The 18,695-nt window shown below is 36.6% G+C and overlaps 1 protein-coding gene across 1 annotated transcript; it reads right to left on the bottom strand.

Annotated features, from left to right (window-relative positions):
* Nucleotides 1-6,179: 6,179 nt before the first annotated feature.
* Nucleotides 6,180-9,104, bottom strand: LOC129242584 (uncharacterized). Its single transcript, XM_054879310.1, has 2 exons — nucleotides 8,003-9,104; nucleotides 6,180-7,944 (listed from the first exon to the last, which is right to left on the bottom strand). Exons 1-2 carry the CDS (start codon nucleotides 8,897-8,899, stop codon nucleotides 6,358-6,360), a joined length of 2,484 nt encoding a protein of 827 aa, XP_054735285.1. The 5' UTR covers nucleotides 8,900-9,104; the 3' UTR covers nucleotides 6,180-6,357.
* Nucleotides 9,105-18,695: the final 9,591 nt, after the last annotated feature.

Genomic DNA, 18,695 nt, shown 5'->3' with positions numbered 1-18,695 from the left:
GAAAAATGATCGCAATGCGCGCAACGCTTGCGTTAATGAACACTCATTTTGATAATCAAGTTTTATCATTTGAACGTGCTGTTCAATCGTGTAACTTGCCATGATGATTTGGCATAAACAACTGAATAATAAACAAAAGATTTGACAGATGTCACCAAAACAAAATGGCTGCCTCAGGGCGCCAAAATCGACCCGCGCCAATTGAAAACCCCTATATTATAATTATTCTTTCGCAACACCATATGTATACTTTCGGGGTTGCAGTTAATATTAAGGTGTTGGACCACTTCTGTTGCGAGCTTAGGAGCGTTCAAATTTGGATTTTTCTCAATTTGTTGCACTATCCACCGTTCATCTGCATCCGTAAAAAGATTTGGTCGTCTCGCTTTCTTCTTATTTTCCATGCATTTTATTTCTTTGAAACGTTTTATAACGTCGTATACAGTCGAACGGGTCTATCCACTATTTTTGCGATGATGACTAATAATTAAATTTCTGACTTCAACTGAGCTTTGTCCACGCTGTTTACCCATGTTTATAATTTGGACTTTTATTCAAGAAAACACGACTGAAATTTTATTTTAATTTATTCCGTTTGCTTCTTTCTTTACATTGTTCTACCGAAAGCAAATTAATTGTGGGATTTCCCGTTTTAAAGTGTCAAGCAATCGCAATAATGCCAGATATCCGACTTCTTTTTTGACATCAATTTTGCAAATGCTGCATGATAAATTTTTTATAACAAGTAGGTAATAGATGTGTAAATTAGTATTACTATTTTTAAAAACCTATTTGAATACCCAATAGAAAAATATTATAATAAAAATATTTAACTTGCATTTCTTACAAAATTTTTGAATTTGAAGCTGCATGCTATGTATGTATGTCCGAGTTCTTTACACTACACTAATTTCCTCAGTTTTGAGGGCAATCGCTATTTCTTGTGCACAAAAACTTTAAAATAACTCCAAAGTAATGTAGTCACAGCAAAATCAATTACAAACTAAAATAAAACCGTTATTGGGTATGAATCTGACACTGCATACTGCGGGGAATCCCTGTTTTCATGCGTACGGAGACTTTTTCTGGTTCGTTGAAGTGAAGTTTTTTGTTTTTGTTTTATAAAACTTAATTTTTAAAGATGGACTTAGGAAAAACTTTATAGAAATTGCAGAAAAATGACTGACTAAACTTTTCTCATAGAAGTTTAAAATGTTTTAGTTTTTTTTACAATGAATTTCTTAACATCCTGTTGTCATTTCTTTGTGTACGAATACTTTTTCTAGCAAGTGTATGTATATCTAAAGCATACATCCACATACTCGTGTATACATATTCCCTGGGTATATGAAATGAAAAAATGTACTCGCATCGTTCAAATATATATTTTGTTAGATCTTCATTTCGACTAATTTACTTTAAATTTAAACACAGACGATTGTAATGCTTCAACAGACTTGCTAGTCATACCATATGTACTTATGTATAGACTTCTAAGCTAATTTGAATTTATAGGAAGAATATAATGAAGAGTTAATTCAGTTTTCGATACTATAACCTTGGCTGACATACTTCATTTTTGACCATTACCTAAACAATCAATCATACATCATTTGCTCCAATTAATACAATATTTGCACGTACATTATGATCCCCATAGCATACTTTTAGGCTGACCCAGAGGTATATACAACCATCCCATTAGGAAATTTTCACCCCAAACTCGTTCTCTATCAAGTTAAGGCTAAATGAAGTAGAAGGCTTAAGAATTTAAAAATTTGCAGTAAAACCATCAGCCGAATGGGTTGGTGCGTGACTGCCATTCGGAGTTCAAAGAGAGAACGTAGATTCGAATCTCGGTGAAACACTAAAATAAGAAAAAACATTTCTCTAACAGCGGTCGCCCCTCGGCAGGCAATGGCAAACTTTCGAGTGTATTTCTGCTATGAAAAAGATCCTCATAAAAAATAGCTGCCGTTCGGAGTCGGCTTGAAACTGTAGGTCCCTCCATTTGTGGAACAACATCAAGACGCACACCACAAATAGGAGGAGGAGCTCGGCCAAACACCCAAACAGGTTGTACGCGCCAATTATAGGTATATATTATATATACATATAGTAGAACTATTTAAAGCTGTCAAAATCGTTCTGTTTGAATTTAAAGAGAATTTTTTATTGGCTGACCAATTAATAACAATGTAGGTCTATGTGAACATTAACAGCTCTCTAGAACGCTGCTGCTCCAATTAAAAATTTGGTAATTATTTACTTCGTAGTGTAAATGGTAAAATTGATCAAAACATGGATGGGGGTTATATAGCATTATACATTGACATGCTTTTAATTTGTCTGACATTAATACAGCTAACTGCTTTAAACTTTCTCACTTAAGCTCGGTTACTACCTTACCACCATTATGGGGTTAGGGGTATGATTTTGAATAATTTTCAATTGCTTTATTTTACAAAAATAAAAACATACCATTAATACATCATGTTTCGACTTGACTTTAGCAAATTTTCAGAAAAAAAATTAATAATTGTAAAAGTTATCATTGTTTTTGTGGAGCCCGTTTCTCCAGCAGTCCCTTGCGGTTATCATCACAAGTCCTTGGAGATTCATCTAAAATCAATCGGACAAGGGATATAAGTTTTATTAACAAATAATCTTGTGCCTGATCGCAGCTTTTTTTCAAATTAACAATATGGCGGCGTCAGGAAATATTTTTCAGATTTTCGAGAAAAACCCGACAATTAATTGCTTAAAAAAAATCGAAATTTTGAAAAAAAAATTCTTCGAGCAGGCACGAGTTATGTTTTTCAAAATTAATTTTAATTATTGAATAACTCGAAAAGTATTTGTCGGATTCACTTCAAATTTCCACACGATATTTTTAAGATATTGTACTTTAAGAAAATGCAAAAAAATTCATTTTTTTGAAAATTCTGCCTACCCGTAACCGCTTAACCCTATATGGAGTTATGAGGAACTTAGTACCGGGTAGGCAGAATCACCTAGTAAATGAGAGTTTTCAGCAAGTTTTACTTTACCAGCCGTAATCGCATTAAATATTGGACTACAGTATTCTTCGAGTCACTCGTATCATGACAAATTCCCGGGTAATCGATGATAGCCTATAGCCAATCGCAAATAGCCTATATAAATAGTTTTTTTTTTATTTCATTTCGCATATTTAGTCTAAGAAAAAGGAATTTCTTGCAGACTATTTAACAATTATACTTAAACTAGGGCATCGGATTAAGAATATTAGTAAAAATTGTTTTATACAAAAAAATATCAAGATCGACAAATGTTGAGATTTGGTTAAATCCGCAATAGTTCTTTCATTAGGTACATTACGGTCATAATTCGTTCTAGCATTATCTGCATAGAAAGGCAACAACGCAAGAAGGTACATAACTCCACAGAACATTAAAATTTTTTCTTTAACGCCAAGATCCTTAAATTCCTGCAGGGATTGTAAGTTATCGCCAGAGAAACTGTACTGAGTTTTTAATAAATTTCTTCATTTTGAAATAGAAACATGGACGATTTTTTTAATATTTAATGAAAGTTGTGACCTCAAGCACCAATATTATAATTTATCTAGTTCAGATTGGAGTTTCATCATATCTGCGGTATTCTTAACGAGTGAATAGATCTTCGAAACGTCGACGTATAATACAAAGTTGGGGAACGAAAAACAAGAACCAAGGTCATTTATAGACAAAATAAACAGCAATGGTCCCAGAAAGCTAACTTGGGGTACGCAAGAAGTTGCGAAACAAAGTTCAGATTAAACATCATCGAGTATGACAACGCATCGCCTTCGATTCAAATAAGATTTAAGCCATTGCAGGTGGGTGGAGTGAAAACCCAGGCAAGCGCGCATATTTAGTATAAGACATTTAAGTGATGATTACAAAGATGAACTTATTTGCATTATGATCGAATGTGTTCCTTTTTGGATCGTAGTGAATAACAACACCCTTATTTCCGGTTATTCGGAAGTTCATCCCGCCAAAGCCTAGAACTACTAAGAGAAAAGGATTATTTCTACTGTACTGGAGACTTTCCATTATTCAGTGCTGGCGCCCAACAAAAATATTTTGTGAATTGTACTCCTGGGCTTGTTAAAACGATCGCTGAGTTATCGAAACATTATTACGTTACACATTGTCCTGCACTTGAAATTAATCGTAGGTGATCATCTAAACACGAACGACACGAAGAATTCTAAGCACTCAAAGCTTCCTCTAGGAAATAAGATCAAAGGACATTTTTAAATTCTTTCATAAAAACATAATTTGTTTTTGAATTACCAATCACGCTTTTAGGTATTTGGGTTCAGGGATCAATACACTAAAAGTCTTGGATATTGTAGGGTTTACATTTGAGGTATTCGAGCGTGTGTACAGAAATCGTACGGTTACAGGTACGCGGAGTTAAACTGTGAAACTGGAAGGATGCGCTTATTTTCAGGGACAGGCATAAAACACAAAAGCGAGAAAAACTTCAATAAATTGTATGGCGCAACACTCTAATGTATCCAAGAATTTCATTAAGGGTGATCAGATCGTACTGGAGACGATCGGACTAAGCAAAAATTGTACAATGTTTTTCCCCAAAATTTCCCAAAAATATGCAGTTTATATATACATAATATATAGTTTTCAAAGCATGAAATGTATTTATTTTTTAGGTACAAACATACATATTACATTTATTTTTTATTATTTTATTTATTTAAATTTATTTGTACAATAAATTAATTATTGTATAAAAATAATACGACTCGCAGCGCTGGCGACAGAGGCCTTCGGATGTCCTTTGCAACTTATGCAAAGCAATTTATGAGTTGCTTTAAGCGATTGTGTCAAATTCGTATGAGCAGACAAGCATCTTTCAGGAAATTATACATTAATTGCACATTTTTAACAGTGGGATTTCTTAGCTTCTTGATAACGTCAGCGTATTTAAAAATCTCTTGTCGACGTGTACCTGATGTTGGGCAGATTAGGATGTGTCTAGGCGCTGTGGTTTCCGCGCCGAACGGATAAGTGTCGCTAAAGTATCGTTGTAATACATGGGCATGGGTTATGATTGTGTGGCCAAGCCGCAGACGAGTGAAGGGTCTTAGCGCATGGAGAGGTATGTTTGTATCGTATACTGGCTTTTTCTGCTCAGGTTCATTGCAGAGTAGTAGGGGTCGTACCAGTCCATGGTTAGTGAAGTTCGCCTTTGGCGTGTTACGTCACTAAGATACGGAGTTCTACGAGTAAATTTGTGAGATGGCGATGTTTTTGGCTCGGCATCAGTGTATTCATTCACGGCAATTTCTATGTGCCCGCGAATCCACATAAGTGTAATCTTATTGGAACAGCGCATCTGCATTAGACTTTATTTTAACATAATATTTCCTGTTTAAATACAAATATGCATTATCACAAGATTTTAACATTGTGACGTAAGTGCCTTCATTCCAGCCAATCACTCCTGGAATCCCAAAATTGTTATAGAAGTATAAATTAAACCGCCGATCCCCATGTGTCCGTTCAAAAATAATTAAAATTTCCGTTAGAATTTACATAATCGTCCTATCAAGGGCAATACGTGCATCTTTCCCGATAGCTCGCTAGAACCCTTCCACGGCGAACCTAAACGTGGCTGCTAACTTCAACTCAACGGGTATAGTAGATTGTTTTTCTAAAGGCTTTAGATGCTTATATTTCCAGTAATATTTTAAAAAGCTTCTCTATTTATCTTGTAACACGAAACATTGCTGCAAATAAAAATTGTAAGTTACAGACGTGCATGGCCTCTGAAATATCCAAAGCATTGCAAAGATCTCTCAGAATTTTTTTTTTATGGTTCCACTTATTCTAGACTTATTATATAGGCAGAAAGAGTTAAAAAGCCCATTTCTTACGGAGATCTGCAATTTAAAATTAATTATAAATTTCTCTTCATTGACAATCAATTATTGAAATCGTGTGAAATTCATCACACCTTAAACTAATTCGTGCGATTTGCAATTTCGGTTTCGAAATGAAATCGCGCGATGTCCATCACATTCCCTTTAAACGCCGTACATTTTCAATTGTTTCAAGCTGGCAAAAGAGCAGGTACGTTTGAATGTGTATATAAGGAATAAGTTTAAATAAATAAGAAAACACGCATAAGGAGGGCAAATGTATATTTGCGAGTTTGATGAATCTATTTTTTGAACAACTATTTATTTTTATCTATTTAACCTAATTGTGTGTAAAATATAAATTGGATTGTGTACTGAATGCATTGCATAATTGTCAATTACATAGGCTAACTAATACATAGTTCAACATTTCTATTGAACATCTAATGTACGATAATTTGCAGTTCGAGCATCTCTTTACCACCGTTGGTAAGTAGCTGCAAATCGGAAGCGGAGAGTAATAGCATTTGGCCGCTGCGCCAAACTTCTTTGATGTCTTGCGATTGGCGCACCGAATATATTTCACCTGAATGCACAATATGACAAGTAGGCACTTTACCCGACCGCGACCATACAGTTAGGCTGATGCCCACTGGAAACTCTTCTGGCACAATGCCCGTCAACCATATCATCAAGTATTCAGTATTCGCTTCGCTCTCAAAAAATTTCGGATGCTCGTGTGCTCTAATGCCACACAAATCCGAAAGACGGATTCGCGTACTCATCACCAACATCGGCAAGAAGTCCTTAAATTTGCTACTACCAAGATCTGTAATTTTATCGCGTATAAGATAGAGCAAGTGACATTTGCTAATGCCGCAATGCGACAACTTTGGATCTAGAAAGAAATTTTTGCATTGACGTGGCGCTATCCGTTCCATCGGCAAAAGGCTGTGATCAACAATCAAATGCTTATTGAAATCAGAAACGAAGATCATGCGTTGACATGAGGACTCAGGGCACTTAATCGGTGGTCTTGGAATGGTCAAGTGGCAGGCGGGTATTGGCTTAATATTAATGAACCGGCTTTTGTTAAGCAATAGGTCTGCAGCCATGATATTAGAGCAAGTTACGAGTTGGAATTGTGGAGGTGGCTCGGGACAATGAAAGTTGTTTAATTCATGTGCATTGATTGGCTGTCCAGAAGGGGGATTGTAGAAAGCACGATGTGTGTTTGAGAGCTGTGCCATGATATCAAGGCTCGATTTCTCGGCAGTTACTATTTCACAAGTGCTGGTCAGATCCAGAGGTTTATCATTTTCCAACGAAATTGGTGGATTCACAACTTGTGGTGGCTGTGAAGGATCCATTATCTTTAAATACTTCTTCGTCTGCTCAATAAGGGGCTTTTCGCTAATATTTGGAGTGCATGGATCTTCTTGAAAGGTTTCTAAAACCTTCTGCATACGTATATCAATACTGGACCGTTCTACCTTTTCTGGATTTGGCAGCGTTTCAGATGTAGGCGCTGCCACACCAGTTGCTTGCATTACAAAATAATCGGGCGGTAAATATTTAGCTGGAAATTCACATTTCTTAGTGCTGGCCAAAGTTGGTTCTGATTCAGTAGAGGCCGAAACAGTGCGTGTCTGATTCGGTTGTGTTTGTGATTGAACTATTGACTGTCGGCGATCGTGTAAGCCGTCCACAGTCGCACAAGTATTCTCCTGACAACTATAGCTGAATGAATAAGCTGGGAATTGGCACAAGGCAAGTGGACCATAATTGCGTAGGTAACTTTCGACAAGATCAGTGGGATGTGCTGTATTGTGTGACTCGAAGGCGTGCAATTTCTTTATAGATATAGATTCCTGGGGTTGATAATGGTGACTGTTAGCAGTGGTGCTTGTAGGTGATTCTTGTTTTGCTTTGAGAATGGGATGCATTGTGCCACCTGAGAAGTAGTTTTTCATACTTTCTGTAGACTCCATAAAACGAATCTCTGAAGTATGTATGACGTCTTCTGTATCCTAGAAAACAAAAAATCAAGAGCTAAATCATTCGCTAAATATGATTATCAGTACTTACTTCAGCACACGAATGGGTAACTTTTTCCTTTCTTTCTTCGACACTGTCACAGCCGCCGCCACAGGAAACATCACAGGCATTTGTACGCTCAGTTGTCAACTGTAGGCTCTTTGGCGCTTCGATAACTTCCAATTCGGGTTTATTCGAATCCCGCTGCTGTATCAAACGCATGAAACCGTTTTCTGTTCGAAATGGAAATATGAAATTCGAAGCCGACTGTGGTGAATTATTATTGCCAAAAAAGATGGTTTCCATTTGAATGCGTTCCTGTGCCTTCGGCAGGTACTGACTCATAGGTATTGGTATCGACATAGATATTGGGTTGGGAGATGGCGACATAGTTGCATCAGCCGTTGCGGTAGTAGCCCTAATAGCAGTCGCATCCGCAGTTGATTCTGCATTCTCGTCAAAAATATGACCAGATACAAGCGTCCGATATTGTAAAGGCAAGAAGTTCCTCCCCTCAGCTAAGAACTGATTAGTTTCACCTTGATCTTCGCTCATGCTGATAGAATCGTGTGACTCATGCATACTCAACTGCTCCTGAGAAATACTCGATTGTGTCTCCATGTCAGTATAGAAAGCTTTCGGAAAAATGTAAGATGAATCTGTTTCAAGTGTAGCTGCAGCGACTGACCGGTTTTCCGTATCCATGCTTGGTGAGGTGGCTACCGGTCCCAATGAGGTTAGAAATGTTCGGCGCATAGGTGAAATATCTTTGCAGCGCTGATTGAAATTCATTTGTACGAAGAAGGTTCTCGCTTTACAAAGGCCGCACTGACCATAAGTGCGGTCGTTGCATTCACCACATTGCATATGTTCATTCCCACACAGGTAGCCCCCAAATGGTGCGGTCTTCGGACCTATTTTGTTCACTTTGCATATGGCGCAATTCATAATTTAGCCTTTCACTTCCGGAAATACAATGGTGAATATTACTTAAAAGTTGCTCAATATGCTTTGCACAATAACCAAACACTCTTGCATTAACAATATTTACTTCGTTTAAAATAATTATGTATAAAATAAAAGGCGACTAAATTTTTTAAAACGCGTAAAATTTTGTGTGCCAAATTAGAAAAAGTATATTTATGATTGATATGAAAATTTGATGTTGAATGAAAAAGTCATATGATGTTACTGTAGTTATCATAAATGAAATGAGAGGTGGCAATACTATCCACGTATCAAATAAGAAAATCAATACAAAAATATATTGGTAGTACCCGGATTTTAAAACCCCGAAACACCACATAATAGAACAGGATTTTTCTAGAAGCGGTCAGCCCTCGGCAGAGAATGTCAAATCTCCGAATGTATTTCTGCCATGAAAAAGCTGCACACCCAGCAAAGGTTGTAAGTGCCCTGCGTCTATGTTACAAATACCAGTCACATTCTCCGGAGGTACATACATACATTCAACAATAAAATGTAGTGCAGTTTATTACCGAACACACCCGAAGAATACATATATACTACAACAAAGGCACATTCAACAAGGTACAAGTGATTTCAACATTTCTCTCTTCTGAACAGCGGCTGAAATGTGAATTTTTAACACTTTACAACACTTCGACGTTTTACTAAGTGAAAAGTAGCGGTTATTTTTGAAAGAACTTAAATGAGTTTCCTGAAAAAAAAACGTCAGTCTTTTCAAAGCGGCATTAGACTTAAATTACAAAACATATAAAGGGTGATTTATTAAGAGCTATAGGAAAGTTTTTCAAAAAAACACACGTAAAATTCAGAAAAATGCATGAAATGTTTATTTAAATCGATAGTACAGTCCATATAATTTAATGTTTGAAGATTATTTCATGCAACTGTTGACGCCGACTGCGCTTCAAAAGGTCCATCCGCTTAATCCAATTTTGGCATACTCTTTCCCATGTTTCGGCCGTTATCTCACATATAAATGCTTTAATGTTGTCTTCCAATGCGTTAATTGAAGCAGGCTTGTCTGCATAGAAATGAGTTTTAACATAGCCCCACAAAAAATAATCTAAAGACGTTATATCGCACGATCCGGGTGGCCAATTGACAGGTCCCCAACGTGAAATAAAATGTTCACCGAACTCGCCTCTCAACAAATCCAAAAAAAGTTGGATATCATTTCACGGTAGCGCTCACCATTCACAGTTACGTTACGATTCGCAGTATCTTTGAAGAAGTATGGTCCAATGATACCTCCAGCCCATAAACCGCACCAAACTGTGACCTTTTCTGGATACATTGGTAGCTCTTACAATTATTCTGTCTGATCTTCACTCCAAAATCGACAATTCTGCTTATTTACGTACCCATTGATCCAAAAATGAGCTTCGTCGCTGAACACAATTTTTCGATAAAAAAGTTAACCTTCGGCCAACTTTCCAAGAGCCCATTCACCAAAAATTCTGCGTTGCGGTAGGTCGTTCGGCTTCAATTCTTGCACCAGCTGTATTTTAAAAGGATTCACACCTAAATCCTTTCGCAAAATTTTCCACGTTGTTGAGTAACAGAGGCCCAATTGCTGCGAACGGCGATGAATCGCTAATTGATGGTCATCATTAGCACTGGCCGATACAGCTGCGATGTTTTCTTCAGTTCGCACCCTACGTAAGTGTGTTGGTTTGATGCCCAATAATGTAAATTTGGTTCTAAATTTAGTCACAATAGCTCGAATAGCCGCTTTAGTGGGTCGATTAAACTGACCATAAAATGGAAGAAGCGCGCGATAAACTTTCTTAACAGAACACGCATTTTTATAATAAAGTTCAATGATTTGCAAGCGTTGTTCGTTTGTAAGACTCTTCATGGTTAAATTATAGACCAACGTGAAGATGTTTGACAGTGAAACAAAACACGAAACGTGCGTCAGCTGTTTAAACCAACTGTTTAAAAAGATAATAGCTGAAAAATCTCGCGCTACATACATATGTTCATACGTAAGAATAGTTAAAAATTTTACCAGTTTTATCATTTTTATAGCACACATAAATATATGAAGTCAATATCAACACGAAATGGAAGTACATCCAAAAAGAATACTCTGTGGAAGAGAAAGAGCATTGAAAACCGGATACTGCGAGTTTCGATTCGTTCCTCTAAAAATACTTTTTCACCAATTTGAATTAATAGAACCTCACTGCTTTTGAATGTGGTAAAATGTGCTTGTTCGTAACCACAAATCAGTAGACAGATTTTTTTTTTAATTTTTCCCTAATAATGCTACAATGCAAAACACAATCAAAATAATAGAAATACTAAGCAATATCGCGTGGCATCTCCAAAAGCAACAACCGAAACCGAAAAGCAGAAGCAACAAAACAACATTTTCTCATTTTTCCTTTGCCTGCTTGTTCCCGTTGAACGCGTATCAGTTTACAGTGAACATACGCAGAAACGGGTTTTGTGTAAAAAATGTCACTTTTGTTTGAACGTTTTTAGTTATATTTTAAAATATTTGACTAATTTTATTGATGTAGAACGTAAGTAAACATTTAAATGTTTATCTAAGAAGAAGAAATATTTCAATCGATTGATTCGTTTGTGATGCAACAGCATCAATTGATGATTTTTTTACCATATTTTTGCATATTGGCACGCCTCCACGGCTCCATCCTCGAGCCGGTTCTTCCCTAAGCACCCAAAACGGTTTATTCACGAATTCCCATAGCGCATCAGAACGGCATTAGTCCCCCTGTCTCAACAACAGAAGCATCCGACATCGTCAATATATGTACGTGCATACTATACGTATAATCCTTGCTACGGATTACGTAAAACCATTCGACATTGGATCAAATTCATCGAATTCCACACATTATCGAAGGGGCGTTGGAACAAAAGAGAGTCTGCTCAGCCATATTTCTAGATGTTACTTAAATCGTTGATGAGGTCTGGCATGAAGGTGTGATGAGCCATTTTCTGATCTGCAGAAAACCAGCGCTGGCGTATTGCAAGGCAGTATACTGGTTCGACACTGAGCTATACCAACATAGATTTGGCCATAACAGTTCCCCAAACTGCCCAATCTACACGGGGAGGGAAGATTACGTGGATTATATCTTATTCAATGCCCAACAATGCCTCCGAAACCTTTAAAATATAAAACGGATAAAATATTGTAGATTTTATGCTAAAATCAACTAATAACTGGAAGGGAATATGTGCGCATGAAAAATAATCCATAAGGATCTAATTCAACAATAAATAGCAGCCTATGAGCTAATCAGCCCCGTGAGGCAGTACCTTTTTGGAAGTTCCGCTAAGAGAGCGGTATATAGTGGAGAGTAGATAAATCTAAACTCTCCGCTCAAAAAAAATGGCCAAGTTATATCTAAATGATTAAACCAATATGAAGGTGTGCAACGAAAAATAGCTGATGATAATTTGAAAATATAGCATAATTCTTAAAAATATGGTAAACCCGTCATAATATGTTAGAAACAAAAACCTGCACAATGACCTTAACGTAGCAAAATTTCCCACGCTCGAAAATAAAGCTCTGAACACGAGAAGACTATGTAGAACCAAGCCGCAACACTTAGTGCCTGGTATTATACACGTATAAATAATCTTTTTATAAGCAGAACAAGGTGGCTGCATATTAAAATCGGCAGGACCATACAAAGCTATCGATATACATACATATATATATATATACATATATTAAAAAACTGTCAGATACATAGATATTTCCCCCACAGCTATTACCTACTGGCTCTTAATTGAGAACATTCCGCATCATTTAATACGAACGAAGTTTCGGATAGGATTTCTTCCTTCTGGTCAGTTTGTTCTGTCTTCTTGAAATATATATATATATATATAATTGGCGCGTACACCCTTTTTGGGTGTTTGACCGAGCTCCATCTCCTATTTGTGGTGTGCGTCTTGATGTTGTTCCACAAATCGGGGGACCTACAGTTTCAAGCCGACTCTGAACGGCAGATATTTTTATGAGGAGCTTTTTCATGGCAGAAATACACTCGAAGGTTTGCCATTGCCTGCCGAGGAGCGACCGCTATTAGAAAAATGTTTTTCTTAATTTTGGTGTTTCACCGAGATTCGAACCAACGTTCTCTCTGTGAATTCCGAATGGTAGTCACGCACCAACCCATTCGGCTACGCCGGCCACTTCTTGAAATACATATATACAATAATTTAAACGAAAAATAAAATAAGTAGTCAAATAAGAAGGACAATTTACTCCAGAAGAACAAAAACTATACTTTACATTTGTCTCCCATACTCGACCTATCGAATAATGGTTCACTTTTAATGTTCACGAATAGAGAGAGAGAGAGAGTTCAGTCATCTTATTCTCATCAAGCCATCGAGAACAGCAGTATTTTTTTAATTATCATAGGTGGCGATTGGCTCAGGTATCTGAAACAAGAAGAATTACCTTAGAGTTCCTTCACTAGTTGCTTAAAGTTACATTTGAAGTGCCGGACTTTAACCATAATTCGCTCCCAAACGAAAGAGAGAAAAAATGTGAGAATACGAAATTTACTTGATCAATAATACAAAACAAAGAACCTACTAACTTTGTCGTAGTACTCCCAGCCATATTTTTGTGGGCAATCTTCTTCTTCTTCGTTTATTTAGGATAATTCCTCTTCACAACAATACAAGGTGAAGTCCAAAATAAACAAGACTGGCGTCATAAAAATGTTTTTGAAATTCATGGAATGGGAGTAGAATATCTCCAAGACATCGATTTATCTCATTTTAACTGATCATTTGGACTTACGAAAGATCTGTGCACGTTTCATTCCGCACAAGTTAACTGAGTACCAAGTACCACAAGTTACTGAGTACTCAGAATTCAACATTCGAAAGACCTCATTAAAAAGGCGAGACAAGACGAGAATTTCCTTTGCAACATTGTAACTGGTGATGAAACTAAGTGCCAAAGTGCCGAATAAAAGGCCTCAGATGAGCTATCGCCCACAAAATCGTGTTTGGAGAAGTCAAAAATCAAGTCGATGCTCATTTGTTTTTACGATTCCAAGGGAATAGTCCCCAAAGAGTTCGTGCCACTGGGCCAAACCGTCAATGCAATTTTCTATCTTGCCGATTTGAAGCGTTTGTTGTATCGCATTTGTCGAATTCGCCCTGAATACAGCGAAGGAGGAAGCTGGCGCTTATTGCATAATAATGCACCATCTCATCGGTCCACTCTTGTGACTGTTTTTTTGACTAGAAATCGCATTTAACCATCAATCACTCACCGTATTCGGCTCCCTGTGACTTCTACCTATTCGGGAAATTGCATTTGGCAAAGAAATGAAAACGTTTTGCGTCTGAATGACTTGTACCGACATCCTGAAGGACATTCTGGTCAATGACCTGAAACACTCTCTCGACAAGCTTTTAGATCTCGCAAAACAGTGTATCGAAGTCAGAGGGGACTATTTTGGATAAATAAACTCGAAGTCAACAGAACAAACCTCTTGTCGTTTCTATTTTAGATCAGTCTTGTTTATTTTGAGCTTCACCTTGTATATTTGTATAACTTTTACTGTAGTTCAGTGTATTCGGATGTCCAGTATTCGTGCCTTCTTTTCCGTGGCCGTCCGAGTGGGCTAGTGTGAATTATTCTGCAATGGGCAATCGTTGCATAGAAATTTAAATTTTGGACATCTAGATAGATAAAAACTCCGTAGTTATTTCCACATCTTCAACGATACAAAAACTTATATAGAAGTTATTAGCTGGTAGAGCGGATTCTTATCATATGAACAGATTCTTAACATATGAATTGAAAATGTAATTGCATCCTATCTGCTCCAATTTGGCTTTGTCAATGATTTCGCAAAGTTTCAATAAGCCTGTTTTATAGGGCTACTTATTCCGGTAGTTTTGCTTAAACAAAGGCTTTCAAGTACTCAGCGATTTGGAGTTAACAAAATCAATTAATAATAACGTTAAAATATTAAATCTGCAATAAATGCTTCACCAATGAAATTTTCGCACGCTCTTGTTCAAATTCGTACTTCACAAATATATAAATAATAACGAAAAACAAAATCAATTCTTAAGTACAGAATAATGACCTTGAACCACAATGATATTTTGCTAATGTGAGACATGCATATTTATATGATTTTATTGCCCGCTTTATTGTAATAGTCAAAGTCAAAGTTATTGAATTTTTTTTCTTTTGCATTATAAAACACGGCACTTTGAACAACATAGAAAACGAAAAATAGAGAATAGCTTTGTAAACCCTTACAATTACCAACAAATTAACGGTAATCACTTGAAACTGTCAGAAAGTGTGGCAATAAGTACCGTATAGAGATCCATTAAAAGTATTTGGCATTCGTTACTAAGGTTTTTAGCCAGCGCACATGGATGCGTGGCTTGCGAACCATTCATGTATAGACCCATTTATGTATGTGTGTATGCAGAAACGATCTCATGCTCACTGCCTACCTGACATACTCACCTGTACATACACCGCCAACGCCTCTAATTTCTGTCTTTCGCTGCATCACGTCAACAGTAACAGAGGCGCTTGCGCGCATGCCTACAATTAAGCTCTGCCAGTTGCACTGAATGCTATAACGAATTAATTGTATTCATTGATATTTCATTAATAATGAGTCAGCACCAACATATGCACGTATAAATAAGTATGTATGTATTTCTTGGCGGTCTCTGGGTTTCTAAGCGACAAGCCGATCGTGAGAGTGTGACGCTGAGATGGTCGAATCGTTTATCAGCTTGCAAATCAACAAACACTACTTTGGTTACTTATTCATACGATCCAATCACTTGATTATGCCCATCTGCTTAAAAGGCATTACCGCAATTGTGGCTTAACAAGATGTGGTATGTACTCGTGAGTAAATACCTACATCTTAACATTCATTGCTGTTGACTTTGAAATACGATTTTCAACAGGTAAGGTACCTGATAAATCCTGAATTGCAAACACAATTTCTGTTTAGTTCAAAGTCGTTCTTACGGTCTATCTCTCAAAACCGACAAAACACAATGACTTTTATATTGAATTGTCAGATAAAATTTTATAATAAATTAAAAAAATCGATCCCGTCATGAACTGATTAACTTCCAAATTACAATCAATCCATTCTTTGTTTACAACCCATTTGAAGTAGACGGGCCAGTATATATTTTTACGACGGAAATAATCGAGTCGTACACTTTAACAAGTAATTATTTGTTTTAGAAGATTTATCAGCCAATTCAGCCATAAGGAATATAGTACTCAAGTTCTACTAGTTGGATCTGCGATTGAAGAATCTCCATTTCATGGAAGAGTCATATGATATGATTTTTTCCCCCAGTATGGTATTTTTGCCTATGGTATCACACTGAAAGAATTTTGATTATTTGTCCAAGTTGGTCCCCTCGCGTGAGCAACCGTTTATCCTATCCATATGATAGAGTCATATCTAATTACCGAAGAAAGAAATTTTTCTTGATTCTGATGAAGAATCTGAAAGCGATAGGCTGAACAAAATTATGATACTTTTGGGATATTGACAAAGCGGCGAAGAGTGTGACTCTATTAGCGACTCGGTCCACTATTTTGATACCAAAAGTGAGTAAAAATATCCATACCGAGGAGGTATCTAATGTTTACTAGATCAAGAAAGATATAGGCAAGCAAGTCTATATATAGTACAGCAATGCTAATTATAACATCATTCCAAAGGTTACCTTCACAGGTAACTCTGCTTTTCATCGTATACAATCACTAACGAAGTGTCACCAATGTTCAGAGTCGCAACAAGATTCTCATATCCTTAGTCAAAAGCGATAGGTTGTTAGCCTAGGATTCCAATCCACACGATAGAGCTGTCATCTTGGATTTAGCTGGAGGGAGCAGCATTTCCAATTCAGCCGCTTGCTACAAGTCAGGCGCTGTTAGCAACCGGCAGCTTGAAAGCGGCAGTTTTATGCCTTGTCGGTGCTTTTTTCGCTCTTGTAACATTTAATCGGAAGAGTGCAGAGCTCATCTCCACTACGGGCTGATATTCTAATTTCCTGTTCCTTTTTTTTTTTTGATGAAACTATTTTAATATTAAAAAACTGAAGGTCACCAAGCCCGCTTACAATCTAACGCTGGAGCAAATCTACCATGCAAAGCCAGGAAAAAAAGTTTTCATTATTCTGTGGTGTTATTCTTCTTCATAATCTAGATCTGTCAAAAACTGTTGAAGGGAATAAGACTGATATTAAGGCAAATAGGCACCAACCATTTGAATTTAGAGGAATCCGTTTACTTAGAGAGGTTCCGTCGATTCCGTTCAGACATTATTGATGTTAAAGAAAATGTGGTTAAAATCATAAAAGTAATCGAAGTTGACAGGAACGTTAGTAGTCTTAGCATCGCCCAAGAGCTAAAGATCGACCATAAAACAGTTTTAAACCATGCGCAAAAATGTTACGCAAAAATAATGGATTTCTTTTTCCCCAAACCAATATATATAACTGGCGCTTGCATCCTTTGTGAGTTGTTCTGACGAGGTTTTGTTTCTTTTTTTGATGTACGTCTTGATGTTGTTCCACAAATGGAGGGAGCTACAGTTTTATGCCGCTTCCGAATGGTTGATAACTTTTTATTAAACTTTTTCCTGGCATAAATACACTCGGAGGTGGGAGAGTTCGCTGTTAGAAAAAACCTTTTATGTTAAATATTTTGTGTGTTGTGCCCACACGGGTTTCAAACCTGATCACTATCGAATGGTAATCGGGTGTCAATCATTCGGCTACGGCTAACTTAGATTTGCACATGAGCCACGTCGGGTACTCTGTTGGTTAAAAGCCAAATGAAGATAGTTTTCCAGATATCGAAAACGTACAATAAAGTTGTATATATTTAAATAAGAATTTAAATTTGCTGCAACCTATTTCGAAAGCAATAGATTCCGCAAAACAAGATAGTCTGCGGATTCCTTCTTCCCACATTGGCAATTCTAAGCCCATAAAACCGCAAAATACAAGCAAAGAAGATTTTATAATACTTTGGTAGTTTCTTCACTGAACGGATCTTTTCAACCTATTATAATTTGAAATATGTAAAGGACGCTTTTGTGGAGACGTTAATTTGCCCAAACATCAAATGAATGATGTTTGAATTGAATGAAATGTTAAGATGTTTGATATGACAAGTAAAAAATATTTTAACAGAAGAATTCAACCAAAATATTCGCTCTAGAGCATTACGCTTTCGGAGACCAGAAGTAGGGAATTTTCCCACACCTCTTTCAATAGCAAAAACAAATAAACTTCAAATTTATTTTTGCTCCGATGCTGTGCATCAGAATAGTATATACAAAATCAGTAGGAGCAAGTTTCTATCATATAAAGTGGTAAAAGCTACATTAAATTCCATGTTTAATCGATATACGAGCATTAAGAAAGCATTTAGTACATTAAATTCAATACACCGTTGCCATCTTCAGCTTTTTTGCTTTATTCACTATTAAATATTTCTCATTGTGAAACGCTTTCTGAGAACAATTTTGAAAAGTTACTGTTGCTCTAAGTAAATCAACGAGTTTGTATTAGGTCTTGAGTACTTTATTATTATTACAAATTAATTCAGTAAACATTTCATGAAAATTGAAAGGATATATGTAAATGTATAATACCAATGAATGTATGATTATAAAAAATTAAAAATGTTTAACAATTGAGTTATGATATAATTTAACGAGCTTTCAAT

The sequence above is a fragment of the Anastrepha obliqua genome, chromosome 3, assembly GCF_027943255.1.
Source record: "Anastrepha obliqua isolate idAnaObli1 chromosome 3, idAnaObli1_1.0, whole genome shotgun sequence".
NCBI classification, from domain to species: Eukaryota; Metazoa; Arthropoda; class Insecta; order Diptera; family Tephritidae; genus Anastrepha; species Anastrepha obliqua.
This window is presented reverse-complemented; position numbering and strand designations above follow the sequence as displayed.

What these genes read in the sequence shown, in the direction of transcription:
- LOC129242584 (XM_054879310.1), bottom strand. Translation starts at nt 8,899, where the DNA reads ATGAATTGCGCCATATGCAAAGTGAACAAAATAGGTCCGAAGACCGCA. An exon ending in TTACCCATTCGTGTGCTGAA is followed by an intron (nt 7,945 to 8,002) that starts GTAAGTACTGAT and finishes TTTGTTTTCTAG; the next exon opens with GATACAGAAGACGTCATACA.